Raw genomic sequence first — 14,473 nt, 5'->3', positions numbered from 1 at the left:
TTTTGTTTTATTATTCTACATGAAATTGCGCACATTTTCATATATAAAACTTTATGAAATGCCCTAATATGAAATGGAGCAAATATTCCGAGAATGGGACGTACGCATTTCGGAGATTTGTGGCAGAGAATCTGCGCGCGGAGGGAAGGAAAGTTTTTTTTTTTAGTTTCACCATAAATCTAAATATTGTGCTAGAGACTTCGAATTTGTTTCAAGATGAAGATAAATGACTGAATATTACTAGACTGTAAGAGTTTTAGCTTACAATTGCATTTTTTCGACCATTTCAGTAGAGTCAAAGTTGACCGATGTGGTTTTTTTTTTCTATTTATCGTGATTTATATGCAAATATTTCAAAAATGAGAAAAGCTACAACCTTCAATTATTTTTTGTTGTATTCTACATAAAATTGCGCACATTTTCATATATAAAACTTTATGTAACGGCTAATTTAAAATGATGCAAACATTACCACAATCGCTTATATGATTTTTTCAGAAGAGTTACCGCGCGGATGTAAAGAAAATTTTATTTTTTTCATAATTCACCATAAATCGAAATATTGTGCTAGAGACTTCCAATTTGTTGCAAAATAAAGGTAAATGCTTGAATCTTACTAGAATATAAGCGTTTTAGCTTACATTTGCTTTTTTGTTTTTTCGACCATTTCAGTAGAGTCAAAGTTGACCGAAGGTTGAAATTTGTCACATCATTTTTTATATGAAAATATTTCAAAATTGATTAAAAGCTACAACCATGGCTTGTTTTTAGTTGTATTGGTGCATGAAATTGCCGCACATTTCCATATATAAAAACTTTATGTAACGGCTAATTTTAAAATGGTGCAAACATTACCACAATCGCATGTATGATTTTTTTCGGAAGAGTTACCCGCGCGGACGTAAGGAAAAAGTTTTTTCATAAATTCACCATAAATCGAAATATTGTGCTAGAGACTTTCAATTAGTTGCAAAATTAAGGTAAATGATTGAATATTACTAAAATATAAGAATTTTAGCTAACAATTGCGTTTTTTGACCATTTCGGAGGAGTCAAAGTTGACCAGAAAGGTTGAAATTTTGGCAATTATCGTTATTTATTTATGAAAATATCTCAAAACTGATAAAAGCTACAATCTGATTTGGTATTTTTATTGTTGTATTCTAGCATAAAATGTGCACATTTTCATATATAATACTCCATGTAACGGCCAATTTAAAATGGTACAAAAATTATGTCAAAGTGCGGACCAAATAATTTCCGAGATGTGTCACAGATAACTTTTAGTGCGGCAAGATAGAAATTTGCGCTTGCGCGCCTGCGTGACGATTGTAAACAAAACAACACCTCGATCTGTGAACTCCCAGCATCCCCCAAGGCGCGTGATTCAAAAGTTTCCAGCCTGGTAGGCCTATAAGTATTTTTTCCCCGCGAATTTTTGAAAAAAAAAAGTTTTGAGTCGACGTATGGTACGTCCATTCGGCATATCGGGAGACATTTTGACTTGACGTTTAATACGTCCAGTCGGCGAAGTTTAAGGGTTAATTCAAAATTTGCCTTTTTTTAAAAATAAAATTTATTGGGCCTGATAAATACGAATAGATATCATAGCTGGGACTGGGTTTATACCGTGCCTTCTTGACCTACAGCAGGGGATCTGTTCCAGCGCTGCAATGTAAGTTAATTTCTGCCGTAAGTCTAACGCTTATTCTGTATAACTGCCAATTTCAAACTATTCAGCATCGAGGAAAACTGGTACCCTGCTGTATGATTGACTACCTCCAACCTTTCCAGGCAATAACTTTTGTCATGAGAGTGAGAGAGAGAGTGGGGTGAACTGAGTATGTACAGCATACCGTAAACTAAAATGCTTATACGTAACTGCATATTGTAAAAGTTCACTGCCTTTTTTAATAGTTCAAATAAAGATATTCCTTAAACTATAATCCTAAAACACTTGAATATAATTTCAAAATCATTTTAACATTACCCTTAAAAATAATGGTTCATAGCTACGTGTGAAAACTAATCAAGTTACCCCCTAAGAGAGAGAGAGAGAGAGAGAGAGAGAGAGAGAGAGAGAGAGAGAGAGAGAGAGAGAGAGAGAGAGAGAAAACAAAAATACTTATGCACATTAAAATTATTTCATACACTAGTAACAATACGTACACAAAGGTAAATAAAGATTAATTCACAAAACTAGGTTATGAGAATGTAATCAGTGGTTGCAGGTCCACAATAATATCGCATGTGATTATAAAGTTTTTAATAGATAATAAAAGCTTTCGAACCTTGTACTAGGTTCATCTTGACTGAAGATGAACCTAGTACAAGGTTTGAAAGCTTTTATTATCCATTAAAGACTTTATACTCACATGCAATATTATTGTGGACCCGCAACCATTGTCATCATTTTCGACACGGAAATTTGTGCCCACAATGTAATCAGTATCAGTAAACATTAAACTAAAATCAGTCATAAAAAAAGAGAAGACTGCTTTACAAAGCATCAGAGTTACAAGCCAATCAGCAACTAGTAAAGCTTGTATCCTGCTGTAATATTGGTTGCTACTAACTCTTCCAAACAGAGCGTGTCATCGTCGAGGTAACATACCCTGTTTGTGTTTCCTACTTCCAGCTCTCTCTCTCTCTCTCTCTCTCTCTCTCTCTCTCTCTCTCTCTCTCTCATCTCCCTCCTCTCTCTCTCTCTCTCTCTCCTCTCTCTCTCTCATCTCTCTCTCTCTCTCTCTAAGAGAATATATATTTGCTTACTTCTACTACGTAGTTTGTAAACTCGTTTTACCCCTTAGTAAGCCTTGGAGCTTTTCTCCTTTAATGTATATGTGGTCTCGTATGTGTTATCTTTGTTATATATTATTGTGACTTTTCATTTTGAAGAAATGCCAACTTTTTCTCCTTTAGTACTTTTTATTATAGCGCAGCTCAGACCCCGTGCCTCCAACCATTCTCCTTGTAGTCATATTCTCAACCTTGTAGTTAAGAACTTTATTCTTCCTACACCTTTTGTTACAGCACTCCGAGTGTAAAAAATTAGTAAATCATTTATTCATCATGCAAAACAAATAAACACATGCTAAATATGCATAAAAAATTTCCCTCTATCAGAGAGAGAGAGTTACAAGGCATTACAAGGATTAGGATGTCTCAATGAGTTATTAGTCCATCCGAGGAGACATCGTGTGTTCACTTATCTCTTGAGGCAGAGAGAGATAGAGAATAGGGCATCATCATGGAGAGAGAGAGAGAGAGAGAGAGAGAGAGAGAGAGAGAGAGAGAGAGAGAGAGAGAGAGAGAGAGAGAGAGAGAAATTTCAAATTTACATTTTTGTTTCCTATTTTAATTTACTATGGCATCAGTAACTGAGGTGTTGTGATGCTAAGTTCGAATTCATCTGTTAACATGTTGTGATATCTTTAAACTGTCCGTAACATGAATCTTGATATCTAGTTTTTTATCAGAGTTTGAGTTTTCATGCTTGTTTTATTTCCCTCACACATTTGTTTCCCATCTTTGCAGTGGTAAAGAAGCAGAACTTGGAAATGGCCATGATGGTTATTTGAGTAGTGAGGAAATTTATATAAAGGAAGAGCCAATTGAACCAATGGAGGAACCATCCAATAGAGAAGGTATGGCTCCAAAACATAAGGTTGATTCAGCTGATGGCAGTGCATCAAACAGAAAAAGTATCCCACTGGATTTGAAATTAGAAGTACTTATGCGTTTAGAGAAGGGAGAATCCCACAGGAATATCGCTCGTGCAGTGGGCATACCTTGTTCGACAGTCAGTGGGATACTAGAGAATAAGAAACGTATCCTTGAAAAGGTCAAACGTGCTTCACCTATGACAGCGGCCATTGCAATGAAACAGTGCATTTTTGAGGTAGAAAGATTATTGTTGATCTGGCTCGAAGACCAGAACCAGCGGCGTATTCCAGTGAGCCTTGGTGCCATTGAAGAGAAGGCTAGAAGGTTACATCAGGCATTAAAAAGTGAAAGGGGGGAAGGGAGTTCAAGTGAACAGTTTGTGGTGAGTAAAGATTTGTTTAATCGTTTCAAGACTCTTGCTAAATTGCCCAATCTGAAGGTGCCAGATGAAGCTGCTCGTGCTGATGAGGAAGCAGTTATTAAAAGTTTTCCTACTGGGTTGGCTGAGATAATTAGGGAGGGGGGTTACTTACCCCAGCAAGTGTTTAATGTGGATGAGACAGGCTTATTTTGGAAGCGTTTGCCTAGTCGTACGTCCATCTCCAAGGAGGAGAAGTCAGCACCAGGTCATAAAGTCAGTAGGGAAAGATTGACTTTACTTCTTGGTGGTAATGCTAGTGGTGACTTAAAACTTAAGCCTTTGTTAGTGTATTTGGCTGAGAATCCAAGGGCATTCAAGGGAATTTTGAAAAGTCAACTCCCCGTCATTTGGAAGTCTAATCAGAAGGCTTGGGTTACACTTTGTATCTTTGAAGACTGGTTTACAAATCACTTTGTGCCAACAGTGAAGGAATATTGTATTCAGAAGAATCTGCCCTTTAAGGCTTTGCTTGTGTTGGATAATGCCCCTGGACACCCTTCACAATTGGATTACATGCATCCTAATGTGAAGGTAGTTTACTTTCCCCCAAATACTGCTTCCATTTTGCAACCAGTGGACCAGGGTGTCATGGCCTCCTTCAAGGCCTATTACCTCCAAAGGATGATGAACAATGCCTTCGAGGCCATTGGAAGAAACAAGGAGTTGACTTTCAAGGAATTTTGGAAGTCGTACAACATTTTAGAAGCTGTGAAGAACATTGCAGGTGCTTGGGACGAGGTACAGCAGACCAGTATGAATGGGGCCTGGAAGAGACTATGTCCACAGTTTGTGAATGACTTTATAGGATTTGAGGAGTTCAAGACACTCGAACTTCAAAGTGTCACCAACAAGATTATTGGAATAAGTAAGGAGCTGCATTTGGAGATAGATGCTGAAGATGTCAACGAACTGCTGGAATCACATGGAGAGGAATTATCTGAAGAGGACCTCATCCAGTTGGAGAAACAGGTGATCGAGGAGGAGGAAGAGGCACCAGTCCCAGACCCCTTGTCATTAAGTGATAAGGGCTTGTCAGAAGCTTTTTTCCACATAGAGAAAGCAATGGCATTGTTTGAGGCTGTGGACCCCGACATGGAAAGGTACACCAAGATACTTGGAGAGGTCATGGATGGGCTCACTTTTTATAGGGTGATTTTAGAGAAGGAGGAGAACAAGAAGAGGCAAACTTATATCAGAAAGCACTTTCCAACACCATTTGCCATTCCAAAATTGAGCCTTTCTCCTAACTCAGGTAAGGAATTCCTCATGTTTCTTTTCATTTTTATAAATGGTTTTATATAAATTATATAAAAAAGTACCATAATATTTATAGATATTTGTATATTTTTATAAATTGTTTTAATAATTATATAAAAAGTACCATAATATTTATCAATATTTTTATATGGTATTTATTGCATATTCCATGATTTTGGGAAAGCTTACCCTTTATCATTAGCTTTATCTATGGCTACTGGGCGCAGGTTCAACAAGTGTTAAAATTGAAGTGTTCATTAATGAGTAAACACTTATCATAGTTACTTTCCCACCCTTTGGGAGTGGAGATAAGACAGCGAATGTAATGGTTAATGATCAGTCTTCTCTTGTTGGTGAATATGGCCAGGCGTATAGACAAGTGCTCTAAAATTTGTTTCTTTTCTGGGTTAACAGTTGGGTTGTCTGGATTTTGGTCTGTATTTGGCAATATGGTGTCTGCTTCTTTGTCTTCCCTTTTGAACTCTGTTACATTTTGTGAGGTAAGTAATAAGGCCAGATTTAAGTAATTACCGTACACACGCACGAACTTGCATGGATCATTGAGAGGTGATTTACGATTCTGTCAACCTCCATGATCAGTGGATGGATTGGTAGGCAGTCCCTAGTTATCAGCGATCCAGTTTTACAGTGCTTGTCTCGCAATGAACATCAGCAAGTTTTGACACTGATATTCACCAATTTCCACTTATTGGTGCTGATAATCAAGTACAGGCGGTCCCCGGGTTACGAGGGGGGTTCTGTTCTTGAGACGCGTCGTAAGCCGAAAATCGTCGTAAGCCAGAACATCGTCAAAAATCCTAAGAAAACCTTACTATTAATGCTTTGGGTGCATTGAAAACTATGTAAACTGCAGTCTTATGGCATTTTTCATCAAAAAACCTTCAAATATTGATTATTTTGCACTTATGGTGTCATATTTCATCTCCCAGATGAGCGTTGTAGGAGTCGTAACCCTGGAACATGCTTCGTAACCCTGGAAATAACATCTATTGACAAGCATCGTAACCTCGGAACGTCGTAAGCCGACACCGTCGTAACCCGGGGACTGCCTGTATTGGTGCCAATGCACACCTTACAGAGGCAATTTTCAGTTCTAGAGAGAGAGGCTTCAGCCTTTCAGACCCACTGGTTTTGCTATGACACACCCCTGGCTCCTCCCCCAGACAGCCGTAAGCGAGCACAAACCATGCCCATCGGGGCGGAGCAACCAGAGACATGCAAGTTGACAGGAACCAAACCGCCATATTTGAAGTTGACAGGACACAGGCAACACCTGTTACACCTCACCATTACTACAACCCTCCCCTAATTATTGTTACCAGGGACAACGACTTAATCAACCAATTAAAATGTCCAAAAAAGTCGTAGTATCAGATGTGCATAATCTTAGCGAAACTAGTGATGATGACAATATTCCACCGGCACAACCCAAAAAGAAGAGATGTCCCAAAACGGAAGAAACCAGCCAGGAACCTTCCAATAGTGAAATTCTTCAATTGTTATTATTACAGAATCAAACATTATTGAAACTAGTGGAGAAAGGGTAAGGTTTAATATTCTGTTTTTATATAAAAACGTTTTGGATAGCAGCGGATATAGACTGATGACGCCACAAGCATGGCAGTAAAAGGTAAACAATTAGCCGGAACGGACCGTGGGGTAGTTATAATCGTAAAAGTTGAGAATGGATAAATTTGGAGACCGAAGTACATTATCATATAATCCTAAACTAGTTGTAAAGTGAGCCTAAACATTATAAGGGCTAGATACTTATATGCCAAAGGTAATTAATGTTGTAAGGTGAGGTGTTAACTAGTTTTGCCTTACGTTCCAAAGAGCCGAGTAGCCTAACTAGCCTAACTTTTTCTAACTTTGAGTTTAACATACTACGTCAATCTAGGCTACCTATTAGCCGCTCCCTTCCGCCTATCCCACCAAGATCCTATCATCGACTTTTAACTGGAGGGGTTCCTGTCAAAGGCGGTATAATTGCGCCTTCCTCAGCTAATGGGTAGAATTTTATATCACACTCGTTTCCTTTCGATATAATGGTTTACCCCTTACCATGAGGAACTGCGTCTTAAGAATTTCTGACAGGTCGGCTATATAAATAATATAAGATGATTACTGTAGGGGCTATATAAATTTAAGTATGGGATATTAGTGAGAGGATGCTGATTGACCTGAATTAACCGATGAAGGCCATTTGAGCCTAGAACCCGATTGCCTGGCTTCAGCCTTCTAAGTCTGCTGCTGTTCAACCTGATTTGTAAATTCATGAGCCATATTATAGACATCAGTTAAACTTTTATTATCAAATTTGAGTCTAGGTTTTCACTCCTATTGCAGAAGTGGTTCGACTGCAAAAAGGAATGACAATACTCCTCCTCCTAAGCGCCCTCGCCGTAAAGTAGATTTACCTGAGAATGCAAATGAAGAATTATTTACAACTTATAATGAAGATAGTAGTGACTATGAAGAATTTAACCCGCTTACCTTTAACAAACCTATTCCTACTTATATATCTAACAATTTTAATGCTGTGCCCTCCATTCATAGAGATGGGAAAATACAATTAAATGACTCCCTAATTGCATTAACATTAAGTGAAGGAGACAAGAACTCTCATGATCAATTCTTTGTTTGTAATCATAATAAAGAACTTGCAGACCTTTTCAAATTGATAAATTTGCCAAAGTTGAACTTTTGGCCAAGTGGCAGGTTGTTTAATGAAGATTTCAAGAAGAAATTTCACTTTGATATTGAAAACATTAAAATGGCTATATCTTCTTTTCAAGGGCATGCAGCTCTGGCGCAATTAGCTTACCCCTCTAAGATTAACAATATTGATTTTATTACTAAAGTGATAATTGGGCCTTTCAGGAAACACATTGATCTAATTAAAAGTTTAATCCGCTCATTCAGAAGTAGATCTTTACCCAGGAACCTCAATTTAGATACCAGAGATGCTATTATTAAAGCTGAAACTAATGATATATGGGTCTTATCAGATGATCAAAGAAAGCTATTGCTTCATGCTTTCGAGGCGGTCCCCTTCCTAGAGGAGGGGACATTTCTCTAGAGGTGGAAGGTTCAACTTTGGTCAAGCATCAGGCTACCCCAGAGGGAAATTTAACTTTTACAGAGGATTCAGGGGAAGCTTTGGGTTCAGGAATAGGTTCAATCCCTACAGGCGAGGTATCAAGAGAGGTGGCCGAAGAGGGGGAAGGAGTACAGGGGGACAGACAGCAATTAATTCAGACGTCAAAGATAAGAAACAAAACTAATATGCTTTAATTCGTAATACCATCGAGCCCTGCTCGGACCAAGAGGAAAATAACCTGGAGCTACACAGTAAAGATAAAAATTTGGCAATTGTACCCACTAACAATTCAATGATATTGGAAGAGTTAAATTTCCCTACAGAAGCCTCTAGCTCCAAGGAAACCTCTCACGCCCCTCCAGTAAGTGGGATAGGTAGGTCATTGACAAATAAATTAAAAAATTGGCAAAAACTCCCAACATTCTTCTTTTGCATGCAACTTGATCAGTAAGGTGTGAGACTCCCATTTACCAATAAAAATAAGGCTCAAAAGACTTTGAAAAGATTAGGGGTTGATAGATATTATTCTTCTAGCAAGAGAATAATACTAGAGAGAGAATGTAACATTACTAGACCTAGGGGTAATAGAACAAATTAACAGAAATTCTTTCTACTACTCTAACCACATATTTTACAAGCTTAAACCCGATGGGAGCATTCGCCTAATCTTCGATATGAAATGCCTTAATACTATGATCAAGAAACCTTCTTTCTCTATGCTGAAACCTAAAACTATATTCCCTTATTTGCATTTAAACAACTGGGCATGTAGACTTGATTTAAAGGACGCTTATTGGCACGTCCCTCTTCATTCAAGTGCTCAAAGATTCTTAACATTCAAATTAGGAAAGCGTAAATTCAAATGTACGGTTGTTCCCTTCGGGTTAAAGACAGCTCCCTACATCTTTTCCAAACTAATGTACACAGTAGTTAAATACATTACGAAGAAATATAATATACTCATCTTTAACTACTTAGATGATATACTCATATTGGCAGATGACTTTCACAAATGCGAGGCTCACATCCAAATAGTCATTGAAGTGCTCACGGAGCTGGGTTTGGCAAATATCTATTAAAAGTCTGTTTATTCATCCAGTGCAAAAGATAGAGTTCCTGGGAGTTCATTATAACTTGGAGAACAAAACAAATGACCAATGCAGGAAAACATTGATAAATGTATCAGGCTTGCCAATACAGTATCCAACTTGAACAGATCTGACCTCAAATTATATCAAAGATTGATAGGATCACTTAACTTCTGTTCCTTTTATGGTAGATACATCTTAAATTCCTTCAACAGATTTCATAGATATTTTTGCTAAAGGATATAGAATCATTCCTCCTTCTTTCAAATCCTTTCTAGAAGAATGGAAACAGACTACATGTATAGTGATATAAACATTCCTAATAATCAAGTAGATCTAGAACTATTCACAGATGCATCCAACTTTGGCTGGGGTGGAGCATTAGTAGGAGAACATGGCATACTCTCAACTAATAATACATGGCTACAAAATGAGAATACTCTGCACATTAACATTAGAGAACTACTTGCATGCATTTACTGTATAAAACACTTAGAGGCACACTAAGAAACAAAGTAGTACTAATTCACATAGATTCACAAGTAACAAACTGTTGGGTTCAAAAAAGAAAAAAACATGGTAGCAATAGGAACAAATCGGCCCAGGAGGCCATCAGTGTTACTAAACATCAAAGGAAAATACAACATAGACATTCAAACTAAATGGATTAAAGGGAAAAGCAATGTGATGGCTGATTCCCTTCGAGAGACTTTGGTTCCACACATCCAGAAGCACTCTTGACGATAATCTATTCATTTAATTTGCACAGATATGAATTTCTCTCCTGAAATAGACCTTTTCACCAATGGCTTTAATTCTAAATGTAAAAGATTTTGTTCTTCCGTAACCACAAAAGCAATCGGTAATAATGCTCTTCAACATTAGCTGGGAAGGTTCTTCTCCTCTTTATGCTTTTCCCCCAGGCTTCTTACTGCATAAAGTTGCTTTTAAGAGATATAACGAATGTAATAACACATGCTCTTCTGCACTGTTTCCCAGGAAACGGAACCATGGATTCCCCTAGTCAAGACAGTCTCCAACGGAATACCAGAAGTACAAAGTCAAAGCAGAAGGCTGCAGATACTTCATATGAACTGTACCTTACCCTTAGCGCACACCACTTAAATTTGATCGCCTTCAGAATATAATAAGATCAACTACCTTCCATATTTCCTCCAGAGATATGCAACAAATTACTTCCAATTTACGAGACAGCTCCATGGCCAAGTACCAAAATCTCTTCAGTAGCTTTAAAGAGTTCATACACAATAAATATGGAAGTAACAAGAAGTTCCCTCTTTTATCAGTGCTACTCTATTTTAACGAATTAATAGACAAGGGCCTAGCATACACACACTAAAAGGATACCGAGCTGCTCTTGGACCAGTTTTGAAGGGATACTTTCCCAATTATTGTCTAGCAGAAGACAAGTATATTAAAAGCTCTGCTTGATGGAGTAAATAGAAGAAGACCAAGCAATTCTCATCAATTTCCAGGCTGGGATCTTGATAAAGTGGTTTCCTTCCAATCAACACTACAAGAGATGATTCTATGCTGCTCATGATTCAGAAGACCTTATTCCTCGTAGCTTTGGCTTGCCCATTGAGAGCTAACCATTTAATCATCTATGTATCTCCAGGAGCACTTTCACGCCAGAAACCATTGTGTTAAGGACCCACCCTTCCTTCATGGCCAAGAAATCAGAGAAACAATTACACTCCTATTGAATTCAGCTTTAGGGTGTCATCCTACCAAGCCAAAAATTTGTCCAGTTAGACAATTAAACTTTTATCTGAAGTACACAAATAAAATCTGTGCAGAAAGGAACATAGATAGGGAAGACCATATTTGGCTGGATGAAAACTTCAAGATCATGTCCCTTCCAAAGATGAGGCAGCTATTCAGGGACTGTATTTTCAGAGCTGATCCCAATGCCAGAAAACACTCCACCAATTTCCACTCTATCAGAAGGTCAAGCAGCCTCAAGGATGATGTATAATTGAGTTACGCTGCAAGAGATAATGACTAGAATGAATTGGAAAAGCAACTCTGTATTTGGGTCATTTTATGCTCTCCTCGGTCTACAGGGAGCTTTCGATGCAGTCGTTGCAGGACTTCATCTTCATGCCCCTTAGTATCGGGTGAGCAAAAACCAGTGGTCTGAAGGCTGAAGCCTCTCTCTCTAGAACTGACAGTTTTACTTGTGAACCTAAGTTCTGGAGAGAGAGGCGAGGCCATTCAGACCCAGGGTCTAGTTTACCCTCCGACCCTACCCCGTAACCGAGGAGACCATTCTGGAGGAAATAAAGGATTTGTAAAGTAATTACATACAAAAGTCAACAGCTTACATGTTTCTGAAGGCCAACCATAACATTTTTCAATTATTCATAAATTTCTTTAAGGTATCCTTAGACTCTTATCCTTGCATTCAGAGGATATAAACTTTTTAGATAACAAGAGAGGAATATCTTGGAAAGGGGAGGTGAACTACTGTCACTTATATTATCTTAGAATATAAAGAGGAATGGAAAATGTTAAAATTCACAACTTGGAACTTTAAGTTACTACGTGTAGTAATTTGCAATCTCAAATAAATCTCACAACAGGAAAATGGAATGGTAAGTACAGATATACTTCATAGTAACTTGCAACTTCAATATGGCGGTTTGGTTCCTGTCAACTTGCATGCATGTCTGGTTGCTCCGCCCCGATGGGCGTGGTTTGTGCTCGCTTACGGCTGTCTGGGGGAGGAGCCAGGGGTGTGTCATAGCAAAACCAGTGGGTATGAAAGGCTGAAGCTTCTTCTCTCCAGAACTTAGGTTCACAAGTAAACTGTCAGTTACCACCATGCTGTCAGAACGGACCCCAGCCAATAACCTGCATTTGGGAGATAGAGAAAAGGGATTGTGACGAAGGAAAAATCTATTTCTGGGTGATTGGCTCGTGTCGCCCTATGAAAGTATCCTTAATATCATTCTTTCTATGGTAAAATTAGCCTAAAATTACCAGAGAAAAACAAAATTAAGAAAATGTCAGTAAAACTGACTCGCTCACTCTTAAAAAAAGAAGTGTCGGTATGGATATAGGGGCGAGTGTGGAACACTACCACGAGACAAACACCAATTAGAACTTCCCTATCAGAATCCCCCCAAGAGAGAGCTGATACAACGGGCGATGCAGCCTCTACTACTACTACTAGAGGACGCCACGGACAGCAGCGCCCTAGCGGTCATCCTTAATTAAAACAGTAAATACATCTTGTCCTGCAAGGGGGGGAAAACAAACCATAAAAAAGGGGGGGTTTCATAGGGCGACACGAGCCAATCACCCAGAAATAGATTTTTTCCTTCGTCAAAATCCCTTTCTGGGCTCAGCTCGTGTCGGCCTATGAAAGAGTACCAGAGAAACAGACAAGATGGAAAAGGAAACATGAAAAAACAGTTTAAAAATGATGGATATAATATAAGTAAATCAATTACAGCATACAAATTAAGCACTTAAACTAACTTATTATAACATAATAAAATAATAGAATGTTAGTAACTTAAAGTACTTAAATGGTAAATAAATAAAATTACAGAGATGCATGTAAAATAAGGCAAATTTGGGATTTACTTAATTAGAATACATAATTACAAAATATATACATACATGTGTCCTACCCTAGCATAAAAACTAAGGGTAGGTACACTGAAATCCATCATTAAATACAATTAATTCCAAATATATCAAACACATTGTGATTGAAGTTCATCACAAGCACAAAATGGTGAATATACAAACATATTGTGTCCTACCCTAGCATAAAAATAAGGGTAGGTACACTGAAGTACATATCAGTACAAAAGTGGTTGTCCCTAGCAAAAAATTAGGGACAATCCACTATATGATACAACGGCTAAGGCTATGATGTTGAGTAGCCTGACGATAGGTTGAGGCATGTTGGTTGAAGTAGGTAGAAAGGAGACCTGGATCAATACTACAACTATAAACTAAACGTATCAGGGGAAACTATGTTTCCCGCTGCTACTGCTGAAAACTTTAAAGATTCAAGGACTTTAAATAATGCCGTTTAAAGACTGTCGGGGATTTCCATCCAGTATACTTCCTAAGATCCTCAAAGTTCATATGTTGGAAATAATTAATTGAGGTGGCTACTCCCCTGATATCATGTGCTTTTGGGAATGACTCAGGGTTGGCTTGTTTAATGAAGTAAAGGATTTGCTGTCTAATGCCTTTAACTGATAAAGTACCACCTTTTTCTCTCATAAAGAGAGCACCTGAGGATCTAGAAGAAGTACGAGAAAGAAAGGCTCTAAGAGTTGATACTGGCAGAGAGAAGGATCCTGTGGAAGTGGGATAACCTTCCAAGGAGCCCACCTTGCAAGAGGATCTTCATTTTTGGCTAAAAAGCTACGATCCGGAGCAAGTAGAACTTCTCCTGATGGGAGGAATTCCACATGACCCGCATCCCTGGATAGAGCCGACAGTTCTGAAATTCTAGCTCCTGAGGCTAGGCTTAATAAGAATAATGTCTTCCTCAGGAGCATAATGAACGTACAAGATGATTGTCAGTATCTGAAGCTAGTTTGAGGACATCATTTAAGAACCCATGAAACTGTAGTAGGCCTCTGAGAAGGTCTAAGTCTAGCACAGGCTTTAGGGATAGATGTGAAATAAGATTCAGTCAAATCTATCTGAAAACCTACTTGAAAAGATTTTCTTCAAAGCCGATTTGTGAGTGGTAATCGTGCTAGCTGCTAAACCTTTTTCAAACAAGGATCTGAAAAGGATATAGCCAAATTAACTGTCATGGTTGTGGTGTTCGAATCTCTCAAGAAAGATGCTAATTTTTTAACAGCTGAGTCATATTGTCTAATGGTTGACTCTCTCTTATCTGATTCTAGGAAGAGAATG

The 14,473-nt window shown here is 38.2% G+C and overlaps 2 protein-coding genes across 2 annotated transcripts in view; both read left to right on the top strand.

Moving 5' to 3' along the window:
* The window catches only part of LOC135202132 (tigger transposable element-derived protein 1-like), a 40,832-nt gene extending 35,100 nt beyond the window's left edge, over nucleotides 1-5,732 (top strand). The window contains exons 2-3 of the mRNA XM_064231382.1: nucleotides 3,538-5,339; nucleotides 5,626-5,732. Coding sequence (XP_064087452.1) covers nucleotides 3,538-5,339; nucleotides 5,626-5,732 — 1,909 coding nt within the window. The remainder of the gene's footprint in view (nucleotides 1-3,537; nucleotides 5,340-5,625) is intronic.
* Nucleotides 5,733-6,686: 954 nt separating this feature from the next.
* On the top strand, nucleotides 6,687-8,447 carry LOC135202131 (uncharacterized). Its single transcript, XM_064231380.1, has 2 exons — nucleotides 6,687-6,908; nucleotides 7,715-8,447. The coding sequence occupies exons 1-2, from the start codon at nucleotides 6,715-6,717 to the stop codon at nucleotides 8,445-8,447; spliced, it is 927 nt and encodes a 308-aa protein (XP_064087450.1). The 5' UTR covers nucleotides 6,687-6,714.
* Nucleotides 8,448-14,473: the final 6,026 nt, after the last annotated feature.

This window comes from Macrobrachium nipponense, chromosome 30, assembly GCF_015104395.2.
Source record: "Macrobrachium nipponense isolate FS-2020 chromosome 30, ASM1510439v2, whole genome shotgun sequence".
In the NCBI taxonomy this organism is placed as follows: domain Eukaryota; kingdom Metazoa; phylum Arthropoda; class Malacostraca; order Decapoda; family Palaemonidae; genus Macrobrachium; species Macrobrachium nipponense.
This window is presented reverse-complemented; position numbering and strand designations above follow the sequence as displayed.

What these genes read in the sequence shown, in the direction of transcription:
- LOC135202131 (XM_064231380.1), top strand. Translation starts at nt 6,715, where the DNA reads ATGTCCAAAAAAGTCGTAGTATCAGATGTGCATAATCTTAGCGAAACT. An exon ending in TTGAAACTAGTGGAGAAAGG is followed by an intron (nt 6,909 to 7,714) that starts GTAAGGTTTAAT and finishes CTCCTATTGCAG; the next exon opens with AAGTGGTTCGACTGCAAAAA.